At 41.2% G+C, this 23712-nt stretch overlaps 2 protein-coding genes across 9 annotated transcripts in view; both read left to right on the top strand.

Moving 5' to 3' along the window:
* Nucleotides 1-213: 213 nt before the first annotated feature.
* On the top strand, nt 214-4277 carry SS18L2 (SS18 like 2). Its single transcript, XM_027523138.1, has 3 exons — nt 214-403; nt 655-731; nt 3725-4277. Exons 1-3 carry the CDS (start codon nt 335-337, stop codon nt 3810-3812), a joined length of 234 nt encoding a protein of 77 aa, XP_027378939.1. The 5' UTR covers nt 214-334; the 3' UTR covers nt 3813-4277.
* A 6064-nt stretch (nt 4278-10341) lies between these two features.
* NKTR (natural killer cell triggering receptor) overlaps nt 10342-23712 on the top strand; it is a 53539-nt gene continuing 40168 nt past the window's right edge. The window contains exons 1-4 of one of the 8 annotated variants that reach the window (XM_027523291.1): nt 10342-10441; nt 10794-10874; nt 22464-22538; nt 23096-23203. In XM_027523291.1, coding sequence (XP_027379092.1) covers nt 10817-10874; nt 22464-22538; nt 23096-23203 — 241 coding nt within the window. In that variant the 5' untranslated portion in view covers nt 10342-10441; nt 10794-10816. Of the gene's footprint in view, nt 10442-10472; nt 10665-10791; nt 10875-22463; nt 22539-23095; nt 23204-23712 lie in introns of those variants that run through there. The other 7 variants (XM_027523290.1, XM_027523293.1, XM_027523294.1 and 4 more) reach the window with 7 other exon arrangements.

Below are 23712 nucleotides of genomic sequence, written 5' to 3'. Positions count from 1 at the left end.
AGAGTGCCGGTACCCAAAGCCTAAAAGCCCAGACGCTACCACGGAAACCGCCCCTAAGCCTAGCTTGCACACACGTAGAAGATCCACAAACAGCTCAAGATTCTCAGGGGTGGGGCCAGAGGAGGACGTCAACATTCTCTCTTATTAAGAGCGTGCCCAATCACAAATGACGTTCTGCCTGTTCCCCGCCCCCTAGGTGGGAGGACCCAATCAACGTAGAGAGTGTAGGCCAACCTATCTTGGTCCCTGCTGCGGCCGTAGTACGTCTGACCGCTCCGGTCTAGATCAGGAGATCTGCCGGGCCTGAGGCCGAGTTCCACCCTGGCTTCCCGGGATGTCGGTGGCTTTCGTACCGGACTGGCTGAGAGGGAAGGCAGAAGTCAATCAGGAGACCATCCAGCGGGTAAGCGCTAACACGGGCACAGAGTTCTTAGTAGAGATCCTAAATGGCTGCGGATGCTGGAAGCTTCCTGGAGCGAGCAGCTGAGACTGGTGGTGTGCGTAGGTGACTTGCTGTGAGGTGAGAATGAAGTCAGCAGAGGTGCTGGGGCTGGAAAGCCGGGCCTTAGGGGGAGCGGGGGCGGGGGGCGCAGAGGCGGCAGTGGTCCTCGCCGCCCTGACGTCATCGCACTGACCCTTTGTCTGGTCTTTTAGCTCCTGGAGGAGAATGACCAGCTGATCCGCTGTATCGTGGAATATCAGAACAAAGGCCGGGCGAATGAGTGCGTCCAGTGAGTCTCCTCTTTATTCCCTTAATTTGTGAGTGTGAAGGGGAAGCTAGTATTGGAATCCATCAGCTGACCTGAACTAGGAGTCTTGAGTGAGCACAGATAAGGCTCAGAGGAATTACTTACTTGCCCAAGATAATACAGACAGTACATTGTGAAGCCTGGAGTCAGACGTGGCTTCCTCTTCAAAACTTGAATTGTGCTCATTGCAGAGTCCTCGAAAAGCCATGCCGGCCGATGACAACAGGGATGGGGACGGTTCAGTTAAGTTCAGTTCAGTCGCTCAGTCGTGTCTGACTCTTTGCGACCCCATGAATTGCAGCACGCCAGGCCTCCCTGTCCATCACCAACTCCCAGAGTCTACCCAAACTCATGTCCATTGAGTTGGTTATGCCACCCAACCATCTCATCTTCTGCCGTCCCCTTCTCCTCTTGCCCTCAATCTTTCCCAGCATCAGGGTCTTTTCAAATGAGTCAGCTCTTCGCATCAGGTGGCCAAAGTATTGGCGTTTCAGCTTCAACCTAAGTCCTTCCAATGATCACCCTCACAGGACTGATTTCCTTTAGGATGGACTGGTTGGATCTTCTTGCAGTCCAAGGGACTCTCAAGAGTCTTCTCCAACACCACAGTTCAAAAGCATCAATTCTTCGGCACGCAGCTTTCTTCACAGTCCAACTCTCACATCGATACATGACCACTGGAAAAACCATAGCCTTGAGTAGACCGACCTTTGTTGGCAGAGTAATGTCTCTGCTTTTTAATATGCTTGTCTAGGTTGGTCATAACTTTCTTCCAAGGAGTAAGCGTCTTTTAATTTCATGGCTGCAATCACTATTTGCAGTGATTTTGGAGCTCAAAAAAATAAAGTCAGCCACTGTTTCCCCATCTATTTCCCATGAAGTGATGGGACAGGATGCCTTAATCTTAGTTTTCTGAGTGTTGAGCTTTAAGCCAACTTTTTCACTCTCATTTTTTATTTTCATCGAGAGGCTCTTTAGTTCTTCTTCACTTTCTGCCATAAAGGTGGTGTCATCTGCATATCTGAGATTATTGATATTTTCCTGGCAATCTTGATTCCAGTTTGTGCTTCCTCCAGCCCAGCATTTCTCATGATGTGCTCTGCATATGAATTAAATAAGCAGGGGGACATTATACAGCCTTGACAGACTCCTTTTCCTATTTGGAACTAGTTTGTTGTTCCATGTCCAGTTCTAGCATTCGGAAAATGTCTCACGAAATGATGAGAGCGGTGGCTGTTTCTGGTCGTGGATCCCTGGCTCATATTTTTGTGGTAACACATACAAAGACCAATAAAAGTTCTCAGTTAAGACAGAGGTAAATTTGGCACAGTAATTTAAGGTCCTCTCTAGCCATATGCCAAGATGAGAGAAAACACTCTGTTTTCTAAGTGTAGTTCCAGGAATTATGCCCCGTTTATTACAGAAACAAAAAAGATTTTATTTCATTGCGAATGAAGCCATGCTTTCCCCACCCCCTAAAAAGTAACCCTCAATTCCTCACTGAACAGCTTAGTGGAGATATCCATCTTGGGTAAGTCTTTACATTGGACACTGGCATTTGGTGATTTGCTTTTTTACAGTTTATAGTAAACAACTCCCATTTTTCTATATGGAAAACCATTGCCAAACACTCTATTTGGTGCAGTGATTCTCAAATTATGGGTAAGTTACCAAAATCTCCTCATGGACATTTTCACATTGCATGGTGCATGATTCCTGCCCCCTAGTCTGATTTGGGGCTCGACCCCTTGACTGAGAAATGCGATCGTAGTAAACATGCTTTTATCATGGAAGTGTCTTGTCCTTTCTTTAACTTTTTTCAAGATTTTTTTTGGCCTTGTACCACATGGGATCTTAGTTCCCTGCCTGTGTGCGTGCTTAATTGCCTCAGTCGTGCTGTGTGACCCTACAGACTGTAGCTGACCAGGCTCCTCTGTCTATGGGATTCTCCAGGCAAGAATACTGGAGGAGGTTGCCATGCCCTTCCAAGGGATCGTCCCTACCCAGGGATTGAACCTGTGTCTCCTACATTGCAGGAGGATTCTTTCAACTGCTGAGCCACCAGGGAAACCCTTAGTTCCCTGACTAGGGATCTGACCTGTGACCCTGCAGTGGAAGTATGGAGTCCTAACCCTGGACCTCCAGGGAATTCCCTGTTCAAGATTTTTTTATAAGTAATACTGAGTATCAGGCACTACTTCAGCTACTGGGGAATCATTACCAAAACAGATACCAGCTCTGCTTTCATGGAGCTTATAGACTGTAGAATCATATAATTAGGCATATAATAATAAGTGCTTTGAATAAGAATAAAGCACAGTAAATGGGAGGAAGTGCTAGTTTATACAGGTTATCTTTGATGTGGCATTTGGGTAGACACCTTAGGTGAGGAAGGCAGCTATGCAAATGTGTGAATCAAAGTGAGCATGGGGTGAAGTCCCCCAGGCTAGAGCTTGCTGGATAGCTTCAAGTCTCTGCAAGGACTCCACTCTGGCCAGAACTTAGTGAGTAGAGGGAAAGTGACAGATGAGATCAGAGAGAGAGACTAGAGGCCCTGATCATGTAGGTCCTTATAGGCCATGAGAAGAGCTGAGCTTTACTCATAATGCGATGGGGACCTTTGAAGAGTTTTGAACAGAGGTATTACATGATCTTAACCTAAACTCTAAAATCACTCAGGCTGCTATGAGTATAATTACAGTAGGGGTACAAAGGTAGAACAGGGAGACAGGTTAGAGAGTGGTCCACTACAGTGATCCAAGCAAGAAGTGATGGTGGCTTGGCCGAGAGATATAGCTGCGGTAGTGAGAAGTGAGAACAGGTAAGATTCTGGATGTATTTTCCTCTGATATGTTAAATAGACACGTTGACAAAACTGATCTAGTCAGTAGATGAGCCATTCACTAGATAAAATTCTTTTCCAGTTTTTTGTTCAATAAAAACACACCTCTAATTTTTATGTTTTTCACCCATAGGTACCAGCATGTGTTACACAGAAATCTCATTTATTTGGCTACCATCGCAGATGCCAACCCAACCAGTGCTTCAAAAGCAATGGAATAGTCTTTCAGTTGGCTGTTGTGAGGAGTAATTGAATGTGATCTATTTCCTATGAAATGGATTTTTGCCAGCTCAACTGCTTAGAATGTGAATGGAACCTCTGTGGCTCTTCTAAAAATGTGAAAATGTAAAGAAAGCTACTAACTTAACCATATTCTCAGTATAAATACTTAATAATTAAGTGGATTCCCTCAATTAAGTTGACTCCAAGTGTCCTCCATCCTGAAATAAGTGTGTTTGGATAACAGAGATATAATGGGCATCTTCAAGTCAACCTTTTTAGTTTCAATCTGAAGAGGAAACTGAGCAGGTATTGGGCGATCAGCAGAAATTGGTGAGACTTTCCACTGAGACACTGCCAAATGGACGTGTGACTGTTTCTCCCTCCTGCCAGTTTGTGGTGGTGGACCCCTGACTGCTGTTTTCATGTTGCCTTGAAATAAAGCTTGCCTTTCCACAAAAGCCTGATATTAAGGTATAGAAATTTTCATGTAATGTCTTCCACTTGGTTTTTGAGGAAAAGTGTAAGGAGCTAAAAATACATGTAACACCACCACAGTCATTGCTAATAAAAAAATAGTAATTCTTAAGTATCATCCAACATCATCTACTAATAGAAGATGTGATGCCAAAGGAAGAGTATCTTTTTCTTTTCTATCCTTTTAAGGTTATTGGCTAGGCCTCTATAACAAAAGACAGATTAACAGAAGAAAAGCATATGCATTTATTTAATATGTTTACATGACATGGGAGCCTTCATAAGGAAACAAAAGACCCAAAGAAACAGTTAAACCTGAGCATTTTTATATATGAAGTTCGATGAAAAGTATAAAGTTTTAGAAAAATGTGATGGGACATAAGGGTATGAACTAAGTGTAGGAAACTGGGGGAAATTTAGCAAGGCCTTTTTGTTCAAAATCTCTGTCCCTCTGGGTGTGGGAGGGCACCTCTCATCTGAGAGTCACATGACCTGCTTTATGGGAGAAGGTCTGAGAGTCCCTCTAGGATCTGCTGTTTCTCAAATTCCTTCCTTAAAATATTCACTATGCCAAGGAGCTGTATTTTGGAGTGGCATGTCCTGAATTCTGTGATGTTCAATTTTCTTCTCTTCCCACAAAATGTGATTTTGTTGATGTGTCTGAAACAGGATCCCAACAAAATTCACACCCTGCATTTTGTTGACATCACTATGTCTGTAAAAATACTTAATTCCCTTTTCCTTTTTTTCCCATTTGTTGAAAAAAACATCATTTGCTCTAAAAATTTTGACATTTCTGTTGTATCCCTGTGGTGTGGTGTCATTATATGTCCCACTATGGCCCAGTTTTCCTATAAACTAGTAGATCAAGGTGCTCGTTCAGACTCAGATTCTAGTATCTGTGGCAAGAATATATCATAGGAAGTGATAGGTGCTTGCTTTTCCATCACATCAGGAAATAACCCAAAATGATTTATTATCAAGCTCCTGATAGCCTTTCACTTAAATTATGATCTACCCAGCTTTGATAGGTTATTTCATTCAGTTCAGTTCAGTTCAGTCACTCAGTTGTGTACGACTCTTTGTGACCCTATGAGTCGCAGCACACCAGGCCTCCCTGTCCATCACCAACTCCTGGAGTTCGCTCAAACTCACACCCAAATCGAGTCGGTGATGCCATCCAGCCATCTCATCCTCTGTTGTCCCCTTCTCCTCCTGCCCCCAATCTCTCCCAGCACCAGGGTCTTTTCCAATGAGTCAGCTCTTCGCATGAGGTGGCCCAAGTATTGGAGTTTCAGCTTTAGCATCAGTCCTTCCGAAGAACACCCAGGATTGATCTCCTTTAGAATGGACTGGTTGGACCTCCCTGCAGTCCAAGGGACTCTCAAGAGTCTTCTCCAACACCACAGTTCAAAAGCATCAATTCTTCAGAGCTCAGCTTTCTTGACAGTCCAACTCTCACAACCATACATGACCACTGGAAAAACCATAGCCTTGACTAGACGGACCTTTGTTGGCAAAGTAATGTCTCTGCTTTTGAATATGCTATCTAGGTTGGTCATAACTTTCTTCCAAGGAGTTCAGTTCAGTTCAGTCACTCAGTTGTGTCCAACTCTTTGCGACCCCATGAATCGCAGCACACCAAGCATCTTTTAATTTCATGGCTGCAATCACCATCTACAGTGATTTTGGAGCCCCTAAAAATAAAGTCTGCCACTGTTTCCCCATCTATTTCCCATGAAGTGATGGGACCAGATGCCATGATCTTAGTTTTCTGAATGTTGAGATTTAAGCCAACTTTTTCACTCTCCTCTTTCACTTTCATCAAGAGGCTTTTTAGTTCTCTTCACTTTCTGCCATAAGGGTGGTGTTATGCATATCTGAGGTTATCGATATTGCTCCTGGCCATCTTGATTCCAGCTTGTGCGTCTTCCAGCCCAGCGTTTCTCATGATGTACTCTGCATATAAGTTAAATAAGCAGGGTGACAATATACAGCCTTGACATACTCCTTTTCCTATTTGAAACCAGTCTGTTGTTCCATGTCCAGTTCTAACTGCTGCTTCCTGATCTGCATATGGATTTCTCAAGAGGCAGGTCAGGTGGTCTGGTATTCCCATCTCTTTCAGAATTTTCCATAGTTTATTGTGATCCACACAGTCAAAGGCTTTGACATAGTCAATAAAGCGGAAATCGATGTTTTTTCTGGCAGCACAGATCAGTCGCTGAGTCGTGTCCGACTGTTTGCAACCCCATGAATCGCAGCACGCCAGGCCTCCCTCTCCATCACCAACTCCTGGAGTTTACTCAAACTCATGTCCATTGAGTTGGTGATGCCATCCAGCCATCTCATCTTCTGTCGTCCCTTCTCCTCCTGCCCCCAATCCCTCCCAGCATCAGGGTCTTTTCCAATGAGTCAACTCTTCGCATCAGGTGGCCATAGTATTGGAGTTTCAGCTTTAGCATCAGTCCTCCAGTGAACACCCAGGACTGATCTTTAGGATGGACTGGTTGGACCTCCTTGCAGTCCAAGGGACTCTCAAGAGTCTTCTCCAATACCACAGTCCAAAAGCATCAATTCTTGAGCTCTCAGCTTTCTTCACAGTCCAACTTTCACATCCATACATGACCACTGGAAAAACCATAGCCTTGACTAGACGGACCTTTGTTGGCAGATAATGTCTCTGCTTTTGAATATGCTATCTAAGTTGGTCATAACTTTCCAAGGAGTAAGCGTCTTTTAATTTCATGGTTGCATCACCATCTGCAGTGATTTTGGAGCCCAAAAAATAAAGTCTACCACTGTTTCCCCATCTATTTTCCATGAAGTGATGGGACCAGATGCCATGATCGTTTTCTGAATGTTGAGCTTTAAGCCAACTTTTTCACTCTCCTCTTTCACTTTCATCAAGAGGCTTTTTAGTTCCTCTTCACTTTCTGCCATAAGGGTGGTGTTATCTGCATATCTGAGGTTATTGATATTTCTCCTGGCAATATTGATTCCAGTTTGTGCTTCTTCCAGCCCAGTGTTTCTCATGATGTACTCTGTATATAAGTTAAATAAGCAGGGTGACAATATACAGCCTTGACATACTCCTTTTCCTATTTGGAACCAGTCTGTTGTCCCATGTCCAGTTCTAACTGTTGCTTCCTGACCTGCATATGGATTTCTCAAGAGGCAGGTCAGGTGGTCTGGTATTCCCATCTCTTTCAGAATTTTCCACAGTTTATTGTGATCCACACAGTCAAAGGCTTTGGCATAGTCAATAAAGCGGAAATAGATGTTTTTCTGGAACTCTCTTGCTTTTTCCATGATCCAGCGGATGTTGGCAATTTTATCTCTGGTTCCTCTGGGTTTTCTAAAACCAGCTTGAATAACTGGAAGTTCACGGTTCATGTATTGCTGAATCCTGGCTTGGAGAATTTTGAGCATTACTTTAGTAGTGTGTGAGATGAGTGCAATCGTGTGGTAGTTTGAGCATTCTTTGACATTGCCTTTCTTTGGGATTGGAATGAAAACTGACCTTTTCCAGTCCTGTGGCCACTGCTGAGTTTTCCAAATTTGCTGGCATATTGAGTGCAACACTTTCACAGCATCATCTTTCAGGATTTGAAATAGCTTAACCGGAATTCCATCACCTCCACTACCTTTGTTCGTAGTGATACTTTCTAAGGCCCACTTGACTTCACATTCCAGGATGTCTGGCTCTAGGTGAGTGATCACACCATCGTGATTATCTGGGTCGTGAAGCTCTTTTTTGTTCAGTTCTTCTGTGTATTCTTGCCACCTCTTCTTAATAATCTTCTGCTTCTGTTAGGTCCATACCATTTCTATCCTTTATCAAGCCCATCTTTGCATGAAATATTCCCTTGGTATCTCTAATTTTCTTGAGATTTCTAGTCTTTCCCATTCTGTTGTTTTCTTCTATTTCTTTGCATTGATCACTGAGGAAGGCTTTCTTATCTCTCCTTGCTGTTCTTTGGAACTCTGCATTCAGATGCTTATATCTTTCCTTTTCTCCTTTGCTTTTTGCTTCTCTTCTTCATTAGGGATTACCTAATGGTGATTTTTCTATGTTATCATTCTTTCTGCTTCTTTTATCTTTGTTCTGTCAAGAACTTTCCTTCTTTGAGATGTATCTGTTAAACGGGGCAAAGAGCTTCTTGTAAGTGAACCCCAAATTAAAACCTCCTTTTGTTGAGAGTCAAGGGTTTCAACCCAGGAAGGCTGTAATATGTAAACAGTGAAGAGAGACCTCATTTTAAATCCCAAATCTGTCAGAACCTCTGTAAGCTCTGTTTCCTAAGCTCTACAATGGAGATAAGAAAAGTAGTATCTGCCTCTTGAGGTTATGAGGTGGAGATTATGTGGTTGGGAGCTGGGCATGGTAAACATTCAAGTGTGTTAGCTGAAGGCTCTGGCCCTTTTCAGAGGCCCCGACTCATTCTGTCATCTGTAGGGTTCTATCCCATCATTGGTCTTCTCTGTTCTCTATTATTCATGTGGTTTGTGCTTGTACTCTATGCCAGGTAGGCTGCTGAAGGGCCTGATCTGATCAGCAAATATGGTAGGTGCTGTGCAATGTCTTTAGTTTTGCATTGCTATGCTATGCTAAGTCACTTCAGTCGTGTCCGACTCTGTGCGACCTCATAGACGGCAGCCCACCAGGCTCTCCCGTCCCTGGGATTCTCCAGGCAAGAACACTGGAGTGGGTTGAGGATTTCCCATGAAAGCCTGGATTTCTAGCAATGCTGGATTACAGGTCCACAGTGAAAACTATCAGCTGGAGTGTGATAGCAGCTGCCCCCCACTCACGTTATTAGACAGCTTGAACACTTAAAAATCTGTCAAGAAGGTAGATCTCACGTTAAGTCTTTTTACCACAATAAAGTAAAAAGGAAAGAAAGCAGAGTGCTTGCCAGATCCTGGGTAGAGGGGAGAAGGAGCAGTTATTGTTTAATTGGTACAAAATTTTAGTTTTACAAGATGAAGATTGTCCTGTGGCTAGATGGTAGTGATGGTGATATAACAATGCGAATCTACTTGGTGCTTCTGAACAATAAGCTAAAAAAAGTTAAAAGACCAGTTTATGAAAAGTTAAAGTATATATTATAATTTTAAGAAAATAACGGAAAACAACAACCACCCAACAGTGTGGCCCATGGTAAAGATAAATCAATGTAGCAAATTGAGCGCAGAAATAGAACGGCACATATGTGGTCACAAAGCCAAGGTAATTCAATGTATAAAAGACAGTCTTTTCAACAAATGGTGGTGGAACTATGGTATATCCCTATGAGAAAAAAAAGAACTTCAGCTTCTACCTCACACCATATCCACAAATGCTGACAGATCATAGACGTACACCAAAAAGACAGGGTTATAAAATTTCTAAAAGGAAATATAGGAGAAAATCTTCATGACCTTGGGGTAGGCAGAGATTTCTTACACAGAGAAGCACAAACCATAAAAGAAAAAGTTGATCAAATGACTTCATAAAAAATTTAAAAACTGCTTTCCACAGCCACTATCAAAACAATGAAAAGGCAAGACAGACTGGGAGAAAATAGTCACAATTACATAAACCTAGCAAGGATTTGTATTCAGAATATACATACATCGTTTAACAACACGTTATTATACAGAATTCTTGCTTTCTATTAGACGAAGAACATGATTAAAATAAGGGCAAAGGTCTTGAACTGACAATTTAGAAAAGAGGTAGAATCGCCTTGAACACTATGCCCATGACGCTGGCCCCCAAAGCGGAAACGCACGTATAACTGTACCTAAACGGCCTTTGAAGTGAGACAGTCTAACAGGATAGGGTCATAACTACTCCCTGAGTAAAAAGAAAGTCAAAACTGTCAGTCTACCGATCCTCAACGACTTGATTCTCCAAACTCTTGCAGCTATGGACAATAAGGAAGCCTCGCGATATCTGCAAATACTTTGACACGGCCCTTGAGAAAGGACAACAGGAAGTAGAGAGCGCAGGCGCGTCCGGGGCTTCCCCACAGTTGGCGTCTGATTGCAACGTAAAGGAGGAAAGGGGCGGAGCAAAAAAGAACCAGCTCAGGTATAGGAGCGCGGGACTCGAGCTCCCAGGCATTCCCACGTAGGCGTAGCCGCTACTGTTAACCACCGCCTTCGAGTACGTGCTCTCGCGGTATTTGTCCTGGCTCTCGCGGGGTTTAGCGTGGCAATCAGAGACCCGGCCGGGGGGCGGGGGTGGCGGTCCGTTAGTGGCGTTGGCCTCCGGCCGCGGAGGCAGCGCTTTCTCCTCTGTCTACTGGGAGGTCTCAGGCTGGAGGCCAACCAGGTGAAGAGCGCGGCTGCATGTGTGTGCGCACTCCATGGGAGCCGGGAGGCCTGAGGTGAGAGGGAGCGGGTCTCGGCCTCCGGCGCTGTCGCGACAGGCCTGCGGGAGGTGACTGAGGCGCGGGCTCCGCCCCAGCCCCCGCCCCAGCCCCCGCCCTGACCGCTTTCCTCTCCATCTCTCCCAGCTTTTGCTGCCGCCTCGGTCGCTATGGGGGCGCAGGACCGGCCGCAATGCCACTTCGACATCGAAATCAACCGGGAGCCGGGTGAGCCGGGCCACTGGGGAGCCCTGCGGGGCCTTGGCTTGCCTTGGGGAAGGGGAGGGGTCTACCTTCATCAACCCTCCCCCAAGCCTTTTTGGGAACTGGTAGGCGCAGTCCGTACTCCCTTTTCTCCTGAGGGAAAATCTGTGGAGAGGAGGGTGGTCCGGATACAAACTAATCGGAGTCCAGGCCTCGTCCTCCCAAACTCCTTGCCCCTGCACCCCTCCTGAGTGTTCCTGCCCTGCCTTAGCGCCAGGAAAAGGGGTGCGATCCTTCTGGACTTTGTCTCTCACAATATCTCTAAGGAGCAAACACTCCCAATTTCGATTTCTGGTATCTTGCTCTGTACTATGAGCTTTGGACTCGTACGTTGTATATTTTCTAATTCTTGTGCATCATTAATAGGTTAACTTTGCTTTTATTTTTCCTTAAGTGTCTTTAGCCATAATTCCTTGGTTCATGGGGTAATGACTTAGCACAAGTCTTGGGCTTTAAACCAAAGCATTTAGTATCAACGGACTTGCAATGTGTGTTCTCTTCCATTACTGTTTTCTTTAGGGAATCCAGCCATTCCTTGGTATATTTTTTTGAAAATGAGATATTTTCTTCTCAAGGATAGTTAACTTCATTCTACGTAGCAGAGCGTGCGAGATTTCAAACAGTTTTCTTAGCTTTTTTTTTTTTTTTTTTTACTGTGACAGAAGTTTTAATTGGAAGCATGTATACAGTCTTTCTGCAGATCTTGTTCAGCAGATTGTCTACTGTTCTAGACTGAGAATATAGCAATGCATAAAACAAAGGCCTCTCTTCCTTGTAGTTTATATTCTGTTGGAGGAAGACAGACAATAAACCAGAAAAAAAAATAAGTGTCTTGTAATAGGGGTACTGTTTTAATAGATTGGTCAGAAAAGGACATTTTAAGAGGATGACATTTAAGTAGACCTGAAAGAGAAGGTGAGGGTGTGGATATCTCAGAGAAGAACCTTCCTGATAGAGGAACAGATAATATGAAGGCCTTGACGAAAAAGTGTACCTTCTTGTTTGAGGAACAGAAAGTGTAGTAGCCTCCTTGACTTGATGAGAAAGCGTACCTTCTTGTTTGAGGAGTAAAGGAGGCAACTGAGTAGCACAAAATGAGTAAAGGCCAGAGTAAGAACTTTGACTCCGTGAGATAAAATGTTGAAAGGTTTTGAGCAAAGGAATGATGTGATCTTAGAAATTTTTGTTGCATTCTCTCTTCATCTTTTGAACCTTGAGGCTCTTAATCATTATTCTATAGTGAATTTTCGTTTTGAATAAGAAGGCTTATTTTTTTAAGAGTTAAAAATAGCATAGTCCTGGAAAGTAGAGGTCAAACAAAGGTTCTGTAGCCCTGGAAAGTACTCCTTATCTTGTACGCATTCATATCCTAGTTTCGCAAATAACTTTTGTCATGAAACATCTCCAGAATGTGATTGGCAAATGTAAAATGAACTTTGATCACCAATATTATAATACCGTTCCGGTAGAAGTGACTAGAACTCTAGAGAACACTGAACCGTATATAAAACAAGGAATGCTTGCATTGTTCTAGGTTGAACCAGTTGATAACTGGCAATTTCATATGGTTCAGTTTCATATATAATATTGATATTTCTCTAGCACTTTTCAGTATATTATCTAAGTAGTAGGTACTTGTGGAGAAGGCAATGGCACCCCACTCCAGTACTCTTGCCTGGAGTATCCCATGGACGGAGGAGCCTGGAAGGCTGCAGTCCATGGGGTCGCTGAGGGTCGGACACGACTGAGCGACTTCACTTTCACTTTTCACTTTCACGCATTGGAGAAGGAAATGGCAACCCACTCCAGTGTTCTTGCCTGGAGAATCCCAGGGATGGGGGAGCCTGGTAGGCTGCCGTCTATGGGGTCTCACAGGGTCGGACACGACTGAAGCGACTTAGCAGCAGCAGCAGTAGGTACTTGATTTTTACACAGCTTGTAAGAATCTCTTCAGTTGTTTGAAATGAGGTGTCTTGCTTTGTATTATTTAACCTTTAGTATGTATGTCATTGAGTATTTATTCAAGTAATAACTCTTGTCTTCTCGTATAGTTAATAATTCACTTGATACAAAGTAATATCTTTTATTTACTTTGATAAGTAAAGATCCTTTAATGAGTAGCTACGTTGTCCATATTAATGAGAGATCAATAAGTACTGATAAAAATTGAACAGCACAGTGTGTATTTTCCATTACTATCAATGGAAATTTGTATATTTTATAGCAAACGAGGCTTTTGAATTGTAAAGCCACCAAATGAATGCAAGTATATATTAAAAGAGGAATGTCTTTAAATTACATGAGTATAGTTACAGAACTATTCATGTTGTTACTTCTCTTTGAGTTTTGGTGGTTTGTGGCTTTTAAGCAACTAGCTCATTTAATCTTAAGTTGTCAAACAACATCGTCCTTTAATTTAGTATCTGTGGGATCTATAGTAATATCACTTTTATTCCTCATGCTGATAATTTGTGCCTGTTGTCTTTCTTTCTGTGGCCAGTTTGGCTAGGAGTTTTACCAATTTTACTGTTATTTCAAAGAACCAGATTTTCATTTCATTGGTGTTTTGTTCTGTTTTCTTTTTTCAGAGGTTCTGTTTATTTTTTCTGACAGGCAGGTCCACCCTTCTTTGATTAAATATTAGTTCTCTCTATGGTTGTTACTGGTTGGTTAAACTGAGTACCTTTCAGGGCAGACATGAAATAGGAATCTACCTTTTCCTTCTATTTGGTGCTTCAGAAACTTATTTTGCCCTTTTCAGATGTTGTATCAAGAAGTGGAATATTGGAGCCCAGGGAAACAGGTTTTAGATATCTGGTGCAAACTGATTTAAGCCAGTTTAGTCAAAAATGGCTATTAAGTTTTTAGAGCATATCAAGGAGTCACCAATAAGTTAATGGCTGTAGACTGCTTTTGTCACAACCTTGCTACCAGGACACAGTGAAAGCAAGTCACATTTGCCATATGTAGATGTTGACAAGCAAGTATACATACACATAAGTCATAAAACCAGTTCTGTAAGTCTGATGAAGTCATTTTCAGTGCTCCAAGTACTCTTTATGTGGAAGATTTCTGGTCTTGAAAATTGCCATGCGAATCTTTTAGTTTTGTGTACCAGAATCCTCTTAAATCTTGACTAGACCCAGGACCTTTTTGATGAACCCAGCCTGAGGTTCTACTCCAAAGGGTGACTCCAGATTTATGTCCTATTAATGGAAGGGTATGGATTATCTCCAAATGTTTTTATTCAGTCTGTATGTTCCAGACATTACCAGTTTGCCAATAAAAACAGATTTTAAGCATTCATTTTACTAATTACTATTTGATTAGAGATAAAGATAGCAAAAGCAGTATTAGAAGTCACCTCTGGAGTACGGCCTTTGATTTATCACTCCCCTGGAGGCTGTGTGTTTCTTAGAGGCCTGAGGTGTAGTTTTAAAATGAGAATGTCTATGTAAGGTATTTTTGAAAAGTTATAGTTGTAATATATTACATTATAATAGTATAATGGTGTAGACCTTTTTTTGTTTTCAAACTGGGAAATGCTATCATGAGACCAGAAGTCAAACTCCCAATTTTTTCACTCCCATTTCTGTTAGTATTCAATAGTTTTTCAAAGGCAGCAATGACACAACAGATTGAATGCAGAAGCAGATAGGAAAATCTATCTTTTATTACATTAGACATGAAATAGGAAATCTCATGAAATGAGATTTGCAAAAATGTAAAAGATGACACTCATTAAGTTTTTTGTTCATATTTCAAAATGTAAAGTATTAAGAAAGAACCCATATTGGGCTTCCCTGGCAGCTCAGTAGTAAAGAGACTGCCTGCTAGTGCAGGAGTCATGGGTTCAACCCCTGGTCTGAGAAGATCCCACCTGCTACAGAACAACTAAGCCAGTGGGCCCAGCTACTGAGCCTGTGCTCTAAGGCCTAGAAACTGTAGCTGCTGAACCCCGTGTGCCCTAGAGCCTGTGCTCCTTGACAAGAGAAGCCGCTGCAGTGAGAAACCCGTACACTGCAACTGGAGGCTCGTCCCCTCTTGCTGCAACTAGAGAAAAACCTGTGTAGCAACAAAGACCCAGCACAGCCAAAATTAAATGCATAAAATTATTTTTTTAAAAACCATATTCAAATGTCTTTATAAAGTCTTCAGTAATTGTTTAGCATATAGAGGGATTCTGAGACCAAAGAGTTTGAGAACTGCTGATAAAGACACATGCTTTCATAGAACTCAAGCATTGGGTTTTATCTGCAATCGTTTTAAACTTTTTGTTTGAATATAATTTCATGTTTATAGGAAGTTGAAAAGTAAAAGCAGTAAAAAGAATGCCAATCTATTCTTTACCTGCTGCTGCTGCTGCTAAGTCGCTTCAGTCGTGTCCGACTCTGTGCGACCCCATAGATGGCAGCCCACCAGGCTCCCCCGTCCCTGGGATTCTCCAGGCAAGAACACTGGAGTGGGTTGCCATTTCCTTCTCCAATGCGTGAAAGTGAAAAGTGAAAGTGAAGTCACTCAGTCGCGTCCAACTCTTCACGACCCCATGGACTGCAGCCCACCAGGCTCCTCCGTCCATGGGATTTTCCAGGCAAGAGTACTGGAGTGGGGTGCCATTACCTTCTCCGATTCTTTACCTAGATTCTTTACCTAGATTCACCTATTTACATTTTATACCATTTGCTTTATTAATCTCTCTCTTTCTCTCTAAACGCACAATTTTTTTCTGAATCATTTGAAGATATGTTACCCACATCATGGCTCTTTACCCCTAAGTACGTGCATGTATTTATTAAGAATAGAAATATTCATTAAAAGAGTCTTAAACATTTTAAAATTTTTTTCAAAGAAAAGAAAGGGGTATTCTCCAACATAACCACAATGCGGTTGTCAACTTCATAAATTTACATGGATACAATCTACTATCTCTGTATTCTGTTTTTGTTCGTTGGCCTAAAAAATCATTTATATCATTCTTTACCCTCCATTTCCATAGCTTTTGTCTTTTATGAGATTGACATTTTAAAAAGATATAGCCTCCTTCTTGAATAGAATGTTACTTATTTTGTATTTGTCAGAGGCTTAAAGTGGTGTTGGAGAAGACTCTTGAGAGTCCCTTGGACTGCAAGGAGATCCAACCAGTCCATTCTGAAGGAGATCAGCCCTGGGATTTCTTTGGAAGGAATGATGCTAAAGCTGAAACTCCAGTACTTTGGCCACCTCATGCGAAGAGTTGACTCATTGGAAAAGACTCTGATGCTGGGAGGGATTGGGGGCAGGAGGAGAAGGGGATGACAGAGGATGAGATGGCTGGATGGCATCACTGACTCGATGGACGTGAGTCTGAGTGAACTCTGGGAGTTGGTGATGGACAGGGAGGCCTGGCGTGCTGTGATTGATGGGGTCACAAAGAGTTGGACACGACTGAGCGACTGAACTGAACTGAACTAAAGTTGATTTTCCAAAATGATGACCAAGGTGTTTCTTTAAAAGAATGCTTGACTTTAGAATTTTGTTTATGTGGGCCTCAGAACAATGTCATAAAACCCTGGCAATTTATCAAAATAGGTAAAATGGATGTTTTAGCTTTACTGCTCAAGGTTCACATGAATCAAAGAAACTAAAAATATGTTCTTAGTAAACACTATAGAGTATTTGGAACTGAAACTGAGAAACAAGTTTAAAGTAAAGAGGAAGACAAATGTTTGAGTACTGCTTATGACCTAGGGAAAGCCCTCTGACCTCTTTGTAAATGGAAGTGCTGCTGCTGCTGCTGCTGCTGCTGCTGCTAAGTCGCTTCAGTCGTGTCTGACTCTGTGCGACCCCATAGACGGCAGCCCACCAGGCTCCTCCAACCCTGGGATTCTCCAGGCAAGAACACTGGAGTGGGTTGCCATTTCCTTCTCCAGTGCGTGAAAGTGAAAAGTGAAAGTGAAGTCGTGTCTGACTCTTAGCGACCCTATGGATTGCAGCCCACCAGGCTCCTCCGTCCATGGGATTTTCCAGGCAAAAGTACTGGAGTGGGGAAATGGAAGTACTATAGAGTCATTATTGTGGTTCTAAAGTACAGCAAAATTTGCTTGTATTCGAAATTAACCTTTAAACTTTAGATTAATATCCAAAATAACTTATACTTTGAGATAGAGCAGGGCATATGAGACCTGATTTGTACGGGGGCCGGGAGAAATGAATCTCCCATCTCAAGCATGCTCTGGGTCATAAGCTTGTGAATACAATGACTCGATGACTCTGGATGCAATGGTTTGCTCCATTTAAATGATTTCTCCCTTTTGTATATACTCAGACTAATAAGACTTCAGTGCAGTATTGCTTGCATGGTAAGGTTCTTGAAAAGAGTAATTAAATAATACAACCACGTGTCTTAAAGATCATATTTTTAAAATGAATTTATTCTAATCAATTAAGGAGCACAATTTTTCTTAGCCAGATTACCATTTGTGTTGTGACACAGATAGCAAGGAGGGGAACTACTGTGTGGGAGAAAAGGATGGTGAGCAGCACTGCTGTTTTGAATTATTCTCATCTATTTACTAGTTACTTGAAAGACCACAAGGAGGGTTATGCTAATGACAGTGCTGAGAAAGGTCAGAGTGAGGTGTGATCAGTTGTAGGATTTCCCCAGTGATGTTTAAATGTTATAAGATATTCTTATAACTAAAAGCATGCCTTTATCATTGATACTCCTAAGATAAAAAATATTTTTTACTAGAACCTGAAATTCCCTTGTCCCCAGCTCACATTGTCCCATGGGAACAGTTGTCTTTCTATGTGGTTTTTTGATAATGCAGTGTTTCTTTCAGTTTTTTCATGTTATTGCAGAGTTGCCTGTATTTGTAAAGAACCTAGCACAGCATGTGACACACTTGTTTTTTAAGTTGCTTTAATTAGTGCATTTGCGTGAACGTGAGCTTGAGCACTGAGCTCATGTTCAGTTTTAGGGCAAAGGCTTGTTACCATTTCTGTAAGCAAGAAGGTTCTCCTTCACCCCCTTTTCTCCTTATTTTTTTTATAAATTGGGCCCAGAGAATCCCAGTAATAACCACAGGCCTGGTTGAAAGGTCGTGAAGGCAAATTCATACGGATTTTTTTAAAAATTAAATTTTTTTATTGAAAGATAATTGATTTACAGAATTTTGTTGTTTTCTGTCAAACCTCAACATGAATCAGCTATAGGTATACATATATCCCCTCCCTATATATCCCTTTCCTCTTGAACCTCTCTCCCATCTCCTGCCCCATCCCACCCCTCTAGATTGATACAGAGCCCCTGTTGAGTTTCCTGAGCCATACACCAAATTCCCATAGACTGTCTACTTTACATATGGTAATGTAAATTTCCTTGTTACTCTTTCCATACATCTCACCCTCTCCTCCCCTCTCCCCATGTCCTTAAGTTTATTCTCTATGTCTGTTTCTCCATTGCTGCCCTGTAAATAAATTCTTGAGTACCATTTTTCTAGATTCCATGTATATGTGTTAGAATACAATATCTATCTTTCTCTGACTCACTTCACTCTGTATAATAGGTTCTGGGTTCATCCACCTTATCAGAACTGACTCAAACGCATTGCTTTTTATGGCTGAGTAATATTCCATTGTGTATATGTACTACTTCTTTATCCATTCATCTGTCGATGGACATCTAGGTTGCTTCCATGTTCTAGCTATTGTAAATAGTGCTGCAGTGAACAATGAGATACATGTGTCTTTTTCAATTTTGGTTTCCTCAGGGTATATGCCTAAGAGTGGAGCTGGGTCATATGGTGGTTTTATTCCTAGTTTTTATAAGGAATCTCCATACCGTCTTCCTTAGTGGCTGTATCAATTTACATTCCCACCACAGTGCAAGAGCATTCCCTTTTCTCCACACCCTCTCCAGCATTTATTGTTTGTAGACTTCTTGATGATGGCCATTCTGACCGGTGTGAGGTGATATCTCATTGTAGTTTTGATTTGCATTTCTCTAATAATGAGCGATGTTGAGCATCTTTTGATGAGTTTGTTAGCCATCTGTGTGTCATCTTTGGAGAAATGTCTGTTTAAGTCTTTTTCCCGCTTTTTGATTGGGTTGTTTTTCTGGTATTGAGTTGTATGAGCTGCTTGTATATTTTGGAAATCAATCCTTTCTTACTTGTTTCATTTGCTATTCTCCCATTCTGAGAGTTGTTACGGGTTTTTATGGGGACTTTGAGAGGAGAAAATTGGCTTCTTAGCACTATCCTTTTCCTTCCTTTTCTCTGCCTCAAATCTCCACGTGAAATATACAAAGATTTTTCTCCTTTTTTGCCTTTAACGTAAGATGGTTATTCCTTGTCTCTTACCTCTTACTCCTGTTTGAATCCCTGTGCTTTTCAGCTGTTTTTCTACATTTGTTGGTATTCATCTGTCAGTGTTGTTGCAAATGGAATTCTGACAATGGTGGATGAACTACATGTCCAGTATGATTCAGAATTTTTTTTTAACAGTTCTGATAGGTACATCATTTACTTTACAGTCTTTAGCAGTGTTCTTAACCTTGTACTGTAGTACTGCACCCAAAACAATTTGGTTTTGTTCATGTTTTTTTCTTTTGCTCTTAACAACACAGTGCCATGGCAGAGACAGAATTTCTGCTCTAACCATTGCCCCATGAGTGTGAAAGGTCAATAGAAATTTTGTTTCTTCATCAGGTTAGAGGGTAGGGTATTCAGTTCAGTTCACTTCAGTCGCTCAGTCGTGTCTGACTCTTTGCGACCCCATGAATCGCAGCACACCAGGCCTCCCTGTCCATCACCAACTCCCAGAGTCCACTCAGACTTACGTGCATCGAGTCAGTGATGCCATCCAGCCATCTCATCCTCTGTTGTCCCCTTTTCCTCCTGCCGCCAATCCCTCCCAGCATCAGAGTCTTCTCCAGTGAGTCAACTCTTCGCATGAGGTGGCCAAAGTACTGGAGTTTCAGCTTCAGCATCATTCCCTCCAAAGAAATCCCAGAGCTGATCTCCTTCAGAATGGACCGGTTGGATCTCCTTGCAGTCCAAGCGACTCTCAAGAGTCTTCTCCAACACCACAGTTCAAAAGCATCAATTCTTCGGCACTCAGCTTTCTTCACAGTCCAACTCTCACGTCCATACATGACCACAGGAAAAACCATAGCCTTGACTAGATGTACCTTTGTTGGCAAAGTAATGTCTCTGCTTTTCAATATGCTGTCTGGGTTGGTCATAACTTTCCTTCCAAGGAGTGAGCGTCTTTTAATTTCATGGCTGCAGTCACCATCTGCAGTGATTTTGGAGCCCCAGAAAATAAAGTCTGACACTGTTTCCACTGTTTCCCCATCTATTTCCCATGAAATGATGGGACCAGATGCCATGATCTTCGTTTTCTGAATGTTGAGCTTTAAGCCAACATTTTCACTCTCCACTTTTACTTTCATCAAGAGGCTTTTTAGTTCCTCTTCACTTTCTGCCATAAGGGTGGTGTCATCTGCATATCTGAGGTTATTGATACTTCTCCCGGCAATCTTGATTCCAGCTTCTGCTTCTTCCAGCCCAGCATTTCTCATGATGTACTCTGCATATAAGTTAAATAAGTAGGGTGACAATATACAGCCTTGACGTACTCCTACCACTAGAGGGTTCATAATTGTCTGTAAAGGAGAAACTAAAAATATTTGAAATTTTCATCAGTTTTTGTGTGGAGGCATAAGACTTTGGGCGGAAGAACTCTTTATTGAAGTTACTATAGTCCTAGAGAAAAGGTGAAGTTTCAGTTGTTTTGATTATATCTTTTATTCTGAAAAACATCTATCTTAAAGAGATTCCAAAGACCTATGTATGTTGTAGTTTGCAAAGCTATATGATTTTGAATTTTGACACCCACCTAGCCAGCCATTTCTTAGGGATTTATGAGTGATGGAAATACTCTGATAAGAGTATTAATAAATTATTTTACATAGAATAATAAATTATTTCTATGTAAATACAAAGAATAGTACTTAATATTACTGATATTACATGCATTTCCTAAAATTCTGAAATGTTTTTAGATACATTGCTATCTTCCTTTTTGCTTTCTTAACTTTCTCTTCATTTCTTTAGACATCAAGATCAGCTAGAAGGTTTTGAAACTGCATTAATTTGACTCCAGCACTCGATTTGACAGTGCTGACATGGGAGTCTCTTCTTATATGATTCCATTCTTCTACTTTTTATCCTTTAAGGTTGTTTCTTACACAGTAACCTTGTTTTGTCCTCACAGTAACTGACTGACATGCCAGGAATAAAGTAAAATCTTAGTGACACAATATATCAAGGCATTTTGTGTCTACTGGATTATGCCTGATCCAGTTAATTTTGATATATTCTACAAGTCTTGACTATGTACAAATGTTCATAATGGAAAAGCTTTTATAGAATAAAGGGAAAAGGAACTCCTGGAAAATGGTTGTAATTCAAAATTCCCTTTATTTTATTGATAGGAGGGCAAAGTTGAAACAGTTTTTAAAATAATATGATTTGCCCCTTGTACTCTCATTCACAAGGTGAGTTTTCAAGACATTACAGAATATGTAATGATGTCACTGCTCTGACAGCTGATGGAACAGTTACCTGAGTATTCTTGTTTTGAAAATTTCTGAGTTTTAATTTATAATACAGTAAATATCAAAATTATAACCCACATTTTAAAAGCTTTAGTCATTTTTGAGAGTTTAAAGGAGTCCTGAGATGAACAGATTTGTGAAACACTTCTCTTTTGGCATGAGAGGCATGTTGAGTTCTGTCTGACTCTTTGCAACCCCATGGACTGTAGCCTGTCAGGCTCTTCTGTCATGGGATTCTCCAGGCAAGAATACTGAGAGTGGGTTGCAATTTCCTCCTCCAGGGGATCTTCCCTGACCCAGAGATCGAACCTGAGTTTCCTGCATTGGTAGGCAGATTGTTTATTGCATAATTAAGTCGAATTTGGAGACTTGCTCCTATTGTTTCTTGTTTGTTTGTTGATTAGTTTTTAGGAACCATAACCTATTCTCTTTCTGCCCTCTCAGGGAATTTAATGTGAGTTTTAGTTGTGAGTGACAGTTCAGGGGTTGGCTGTGAACAGTTCTTGCATAAAGGTAAATGTAGAGGACAGAGCTTTCTTCTACTAGTACTAGCCCAGAGTGACTGTCTTATGATGTGCTCTCATCACTGGAGGGGTTTAGGCATAAATCAGACAACTGTTATCGAGAATATCTTTAAAGATTAATAGTTCAGGTAGGAGATATACTAAGAGAGATCTAATAAAATAAGGTCCTGTTAAAGACACTTAAAATCCCACAGTTCTGGACTGAATTCACTTTGGTTGCATGTGAATCCTAATGCTAATAAATATAGTATGGTTCTTATTAATTGGTATTGCCTAGTTAAATTCTTTTCCTGTTGAATCTCTTAAAAAAATTAAAATGAATGATAAAAATGGGCCTCTCAATTTGTTTATTTTCTTTATTTCTCCCATATAAATATGATACATTTAATCAACTTGCTTACCTGTTTTTCATGTGTTTTATTTCAGTTGGTCGAATTATGTTTCAGCTCTTTTCAGATATATGTCCAAAAACATGCAAAAACTTCCTTTGCCTATGCTCAGGTAAATGAATTATTAGATTATTTCCAATGAGAAGTCCTGGCTTAAAATTTTACCTTCCTTAACAGAATAGCTGTTTTCCTTAAAAAGTAATGGATTGTGAAATGAAAAATAAAAAATATTATTTTCACTGATAAGTCAGGGAAGCATTTCTTAAAGAGAGGAGAAAGAAATGGTCTCAAAAATTAAAAAGGAAGTACCACCATATGTAATGGAATCTTTATGCATTGTAGTTTAAAAAATAATAGCATGTATTCAAAACTGATTTATTTTGATAGAATTTTACAGATTTTAGTACTTTGAATAAATTTAGCCTTCCAGATCTCACAATAAATTTACGATTAGAGGATAGAGAAGCAGAACATAATGATGTTGTTGTTACATGTAATTGGATTTATATTTTTAAACAGTAGATAAAATGGGGAGGAAAGACATTTATAATGTTGCTTATGTCTTAGAGTGTCCTATACCAGGGAGGAATTTGACAAAGAGCTAATTGAATGGTTGTTCCCATGGAAGAATATGTTTGTAGCTAAATTTAATTTCTTTTTTTTTTCCAGGAGAGAAAGGCCTTGGGAAAACAACTGGAAAGAAGTTATGTTATAAAGGTTCTACATTCCATCGTGTGGTTAAAAACTTTATGATTCAGGGTGGGGACTTCAGTGAAGGTAGAGCTAAAAGTTATGCTCTTAATAACTGTATTAATTCCTAAAGCACCTCATTATTTTAATTGTAAATATTGTGTCACAGTATGATGTAAATATTAGATGGTCAGTGAATAGTTGTTGGATGAATGAATGTTGTAAGCCAAGAATATATCAGGTCAGATCAGATCAGATCAGTCGCTCAGTCGTGTCCGACTCTGTGACCCCATGAATTGCAGCACACCAGGCCTCCCTGTCCATCACCAACTCCCAGAGTTCACTCAGACTCACGTCCATCGAGTCAGTGATTCCATCCAGCCATCTCATCCTCTGTCGTCCCCTTCTCCTCCTGCCCCCAATCCCTCCCAGCATCAGAGTCTTTTCCAATGAGTCAACTCTTCTCATGAGCGTGGTGGCCAAAGTACTGGAGTTTCAGCTTCAGCATCATTCCTTCCAAAGAAATCCCAGGGCTGATCTCCTTCAGAATGGACCGGTTGGATCTCCTTGCAGTCCAAGCGACTCTCAAGAGTCTT

This window comes from Bos indicus x Bos taurus, chromosome 22 (assembly GCF_003369695.1).
Source record: "Bos indicus x Bos taurus breed Angus x Brahman F1 hybrid chromosome 22, Bos_hybrid_MaternalHap_v2.0, whole genome shotgun sequence".
In the NCBI taxonomy this organism is placed as follows: domain Eukaryota; kingdom Metazoa; phylum Chordata; class Mammalia; order Artiodactyla; family Bovidae; genus Bos; species Bos indicus x Bos taurus.
This window is presented reverse-complemented; position numbering and strand designations above follow the sequence as displayed.

Coding starts and splice junctions, on each gene's coding strand:
- SS18L2 (XM_027523138.1), top strand. CDS start 335: ATGTCGGTGGCTTTCGTACCGGACTGGCTGAGAGGGAAGGCAGAAGTC. Junction 404..654: donor ATCAGGAGACCATCCAGCGG/GTAAGCGCTAAC, acceptor CTGGTCTTTTAG/CTCCTGGAGGAGAATGACCA. Junction 732..3,724: donor CGGGCGAATGAGTGCGTCCA/GTGAGTCTCCTC, acceptor TTTCACCCATAG/GTACCAGCATGTGTTACACA.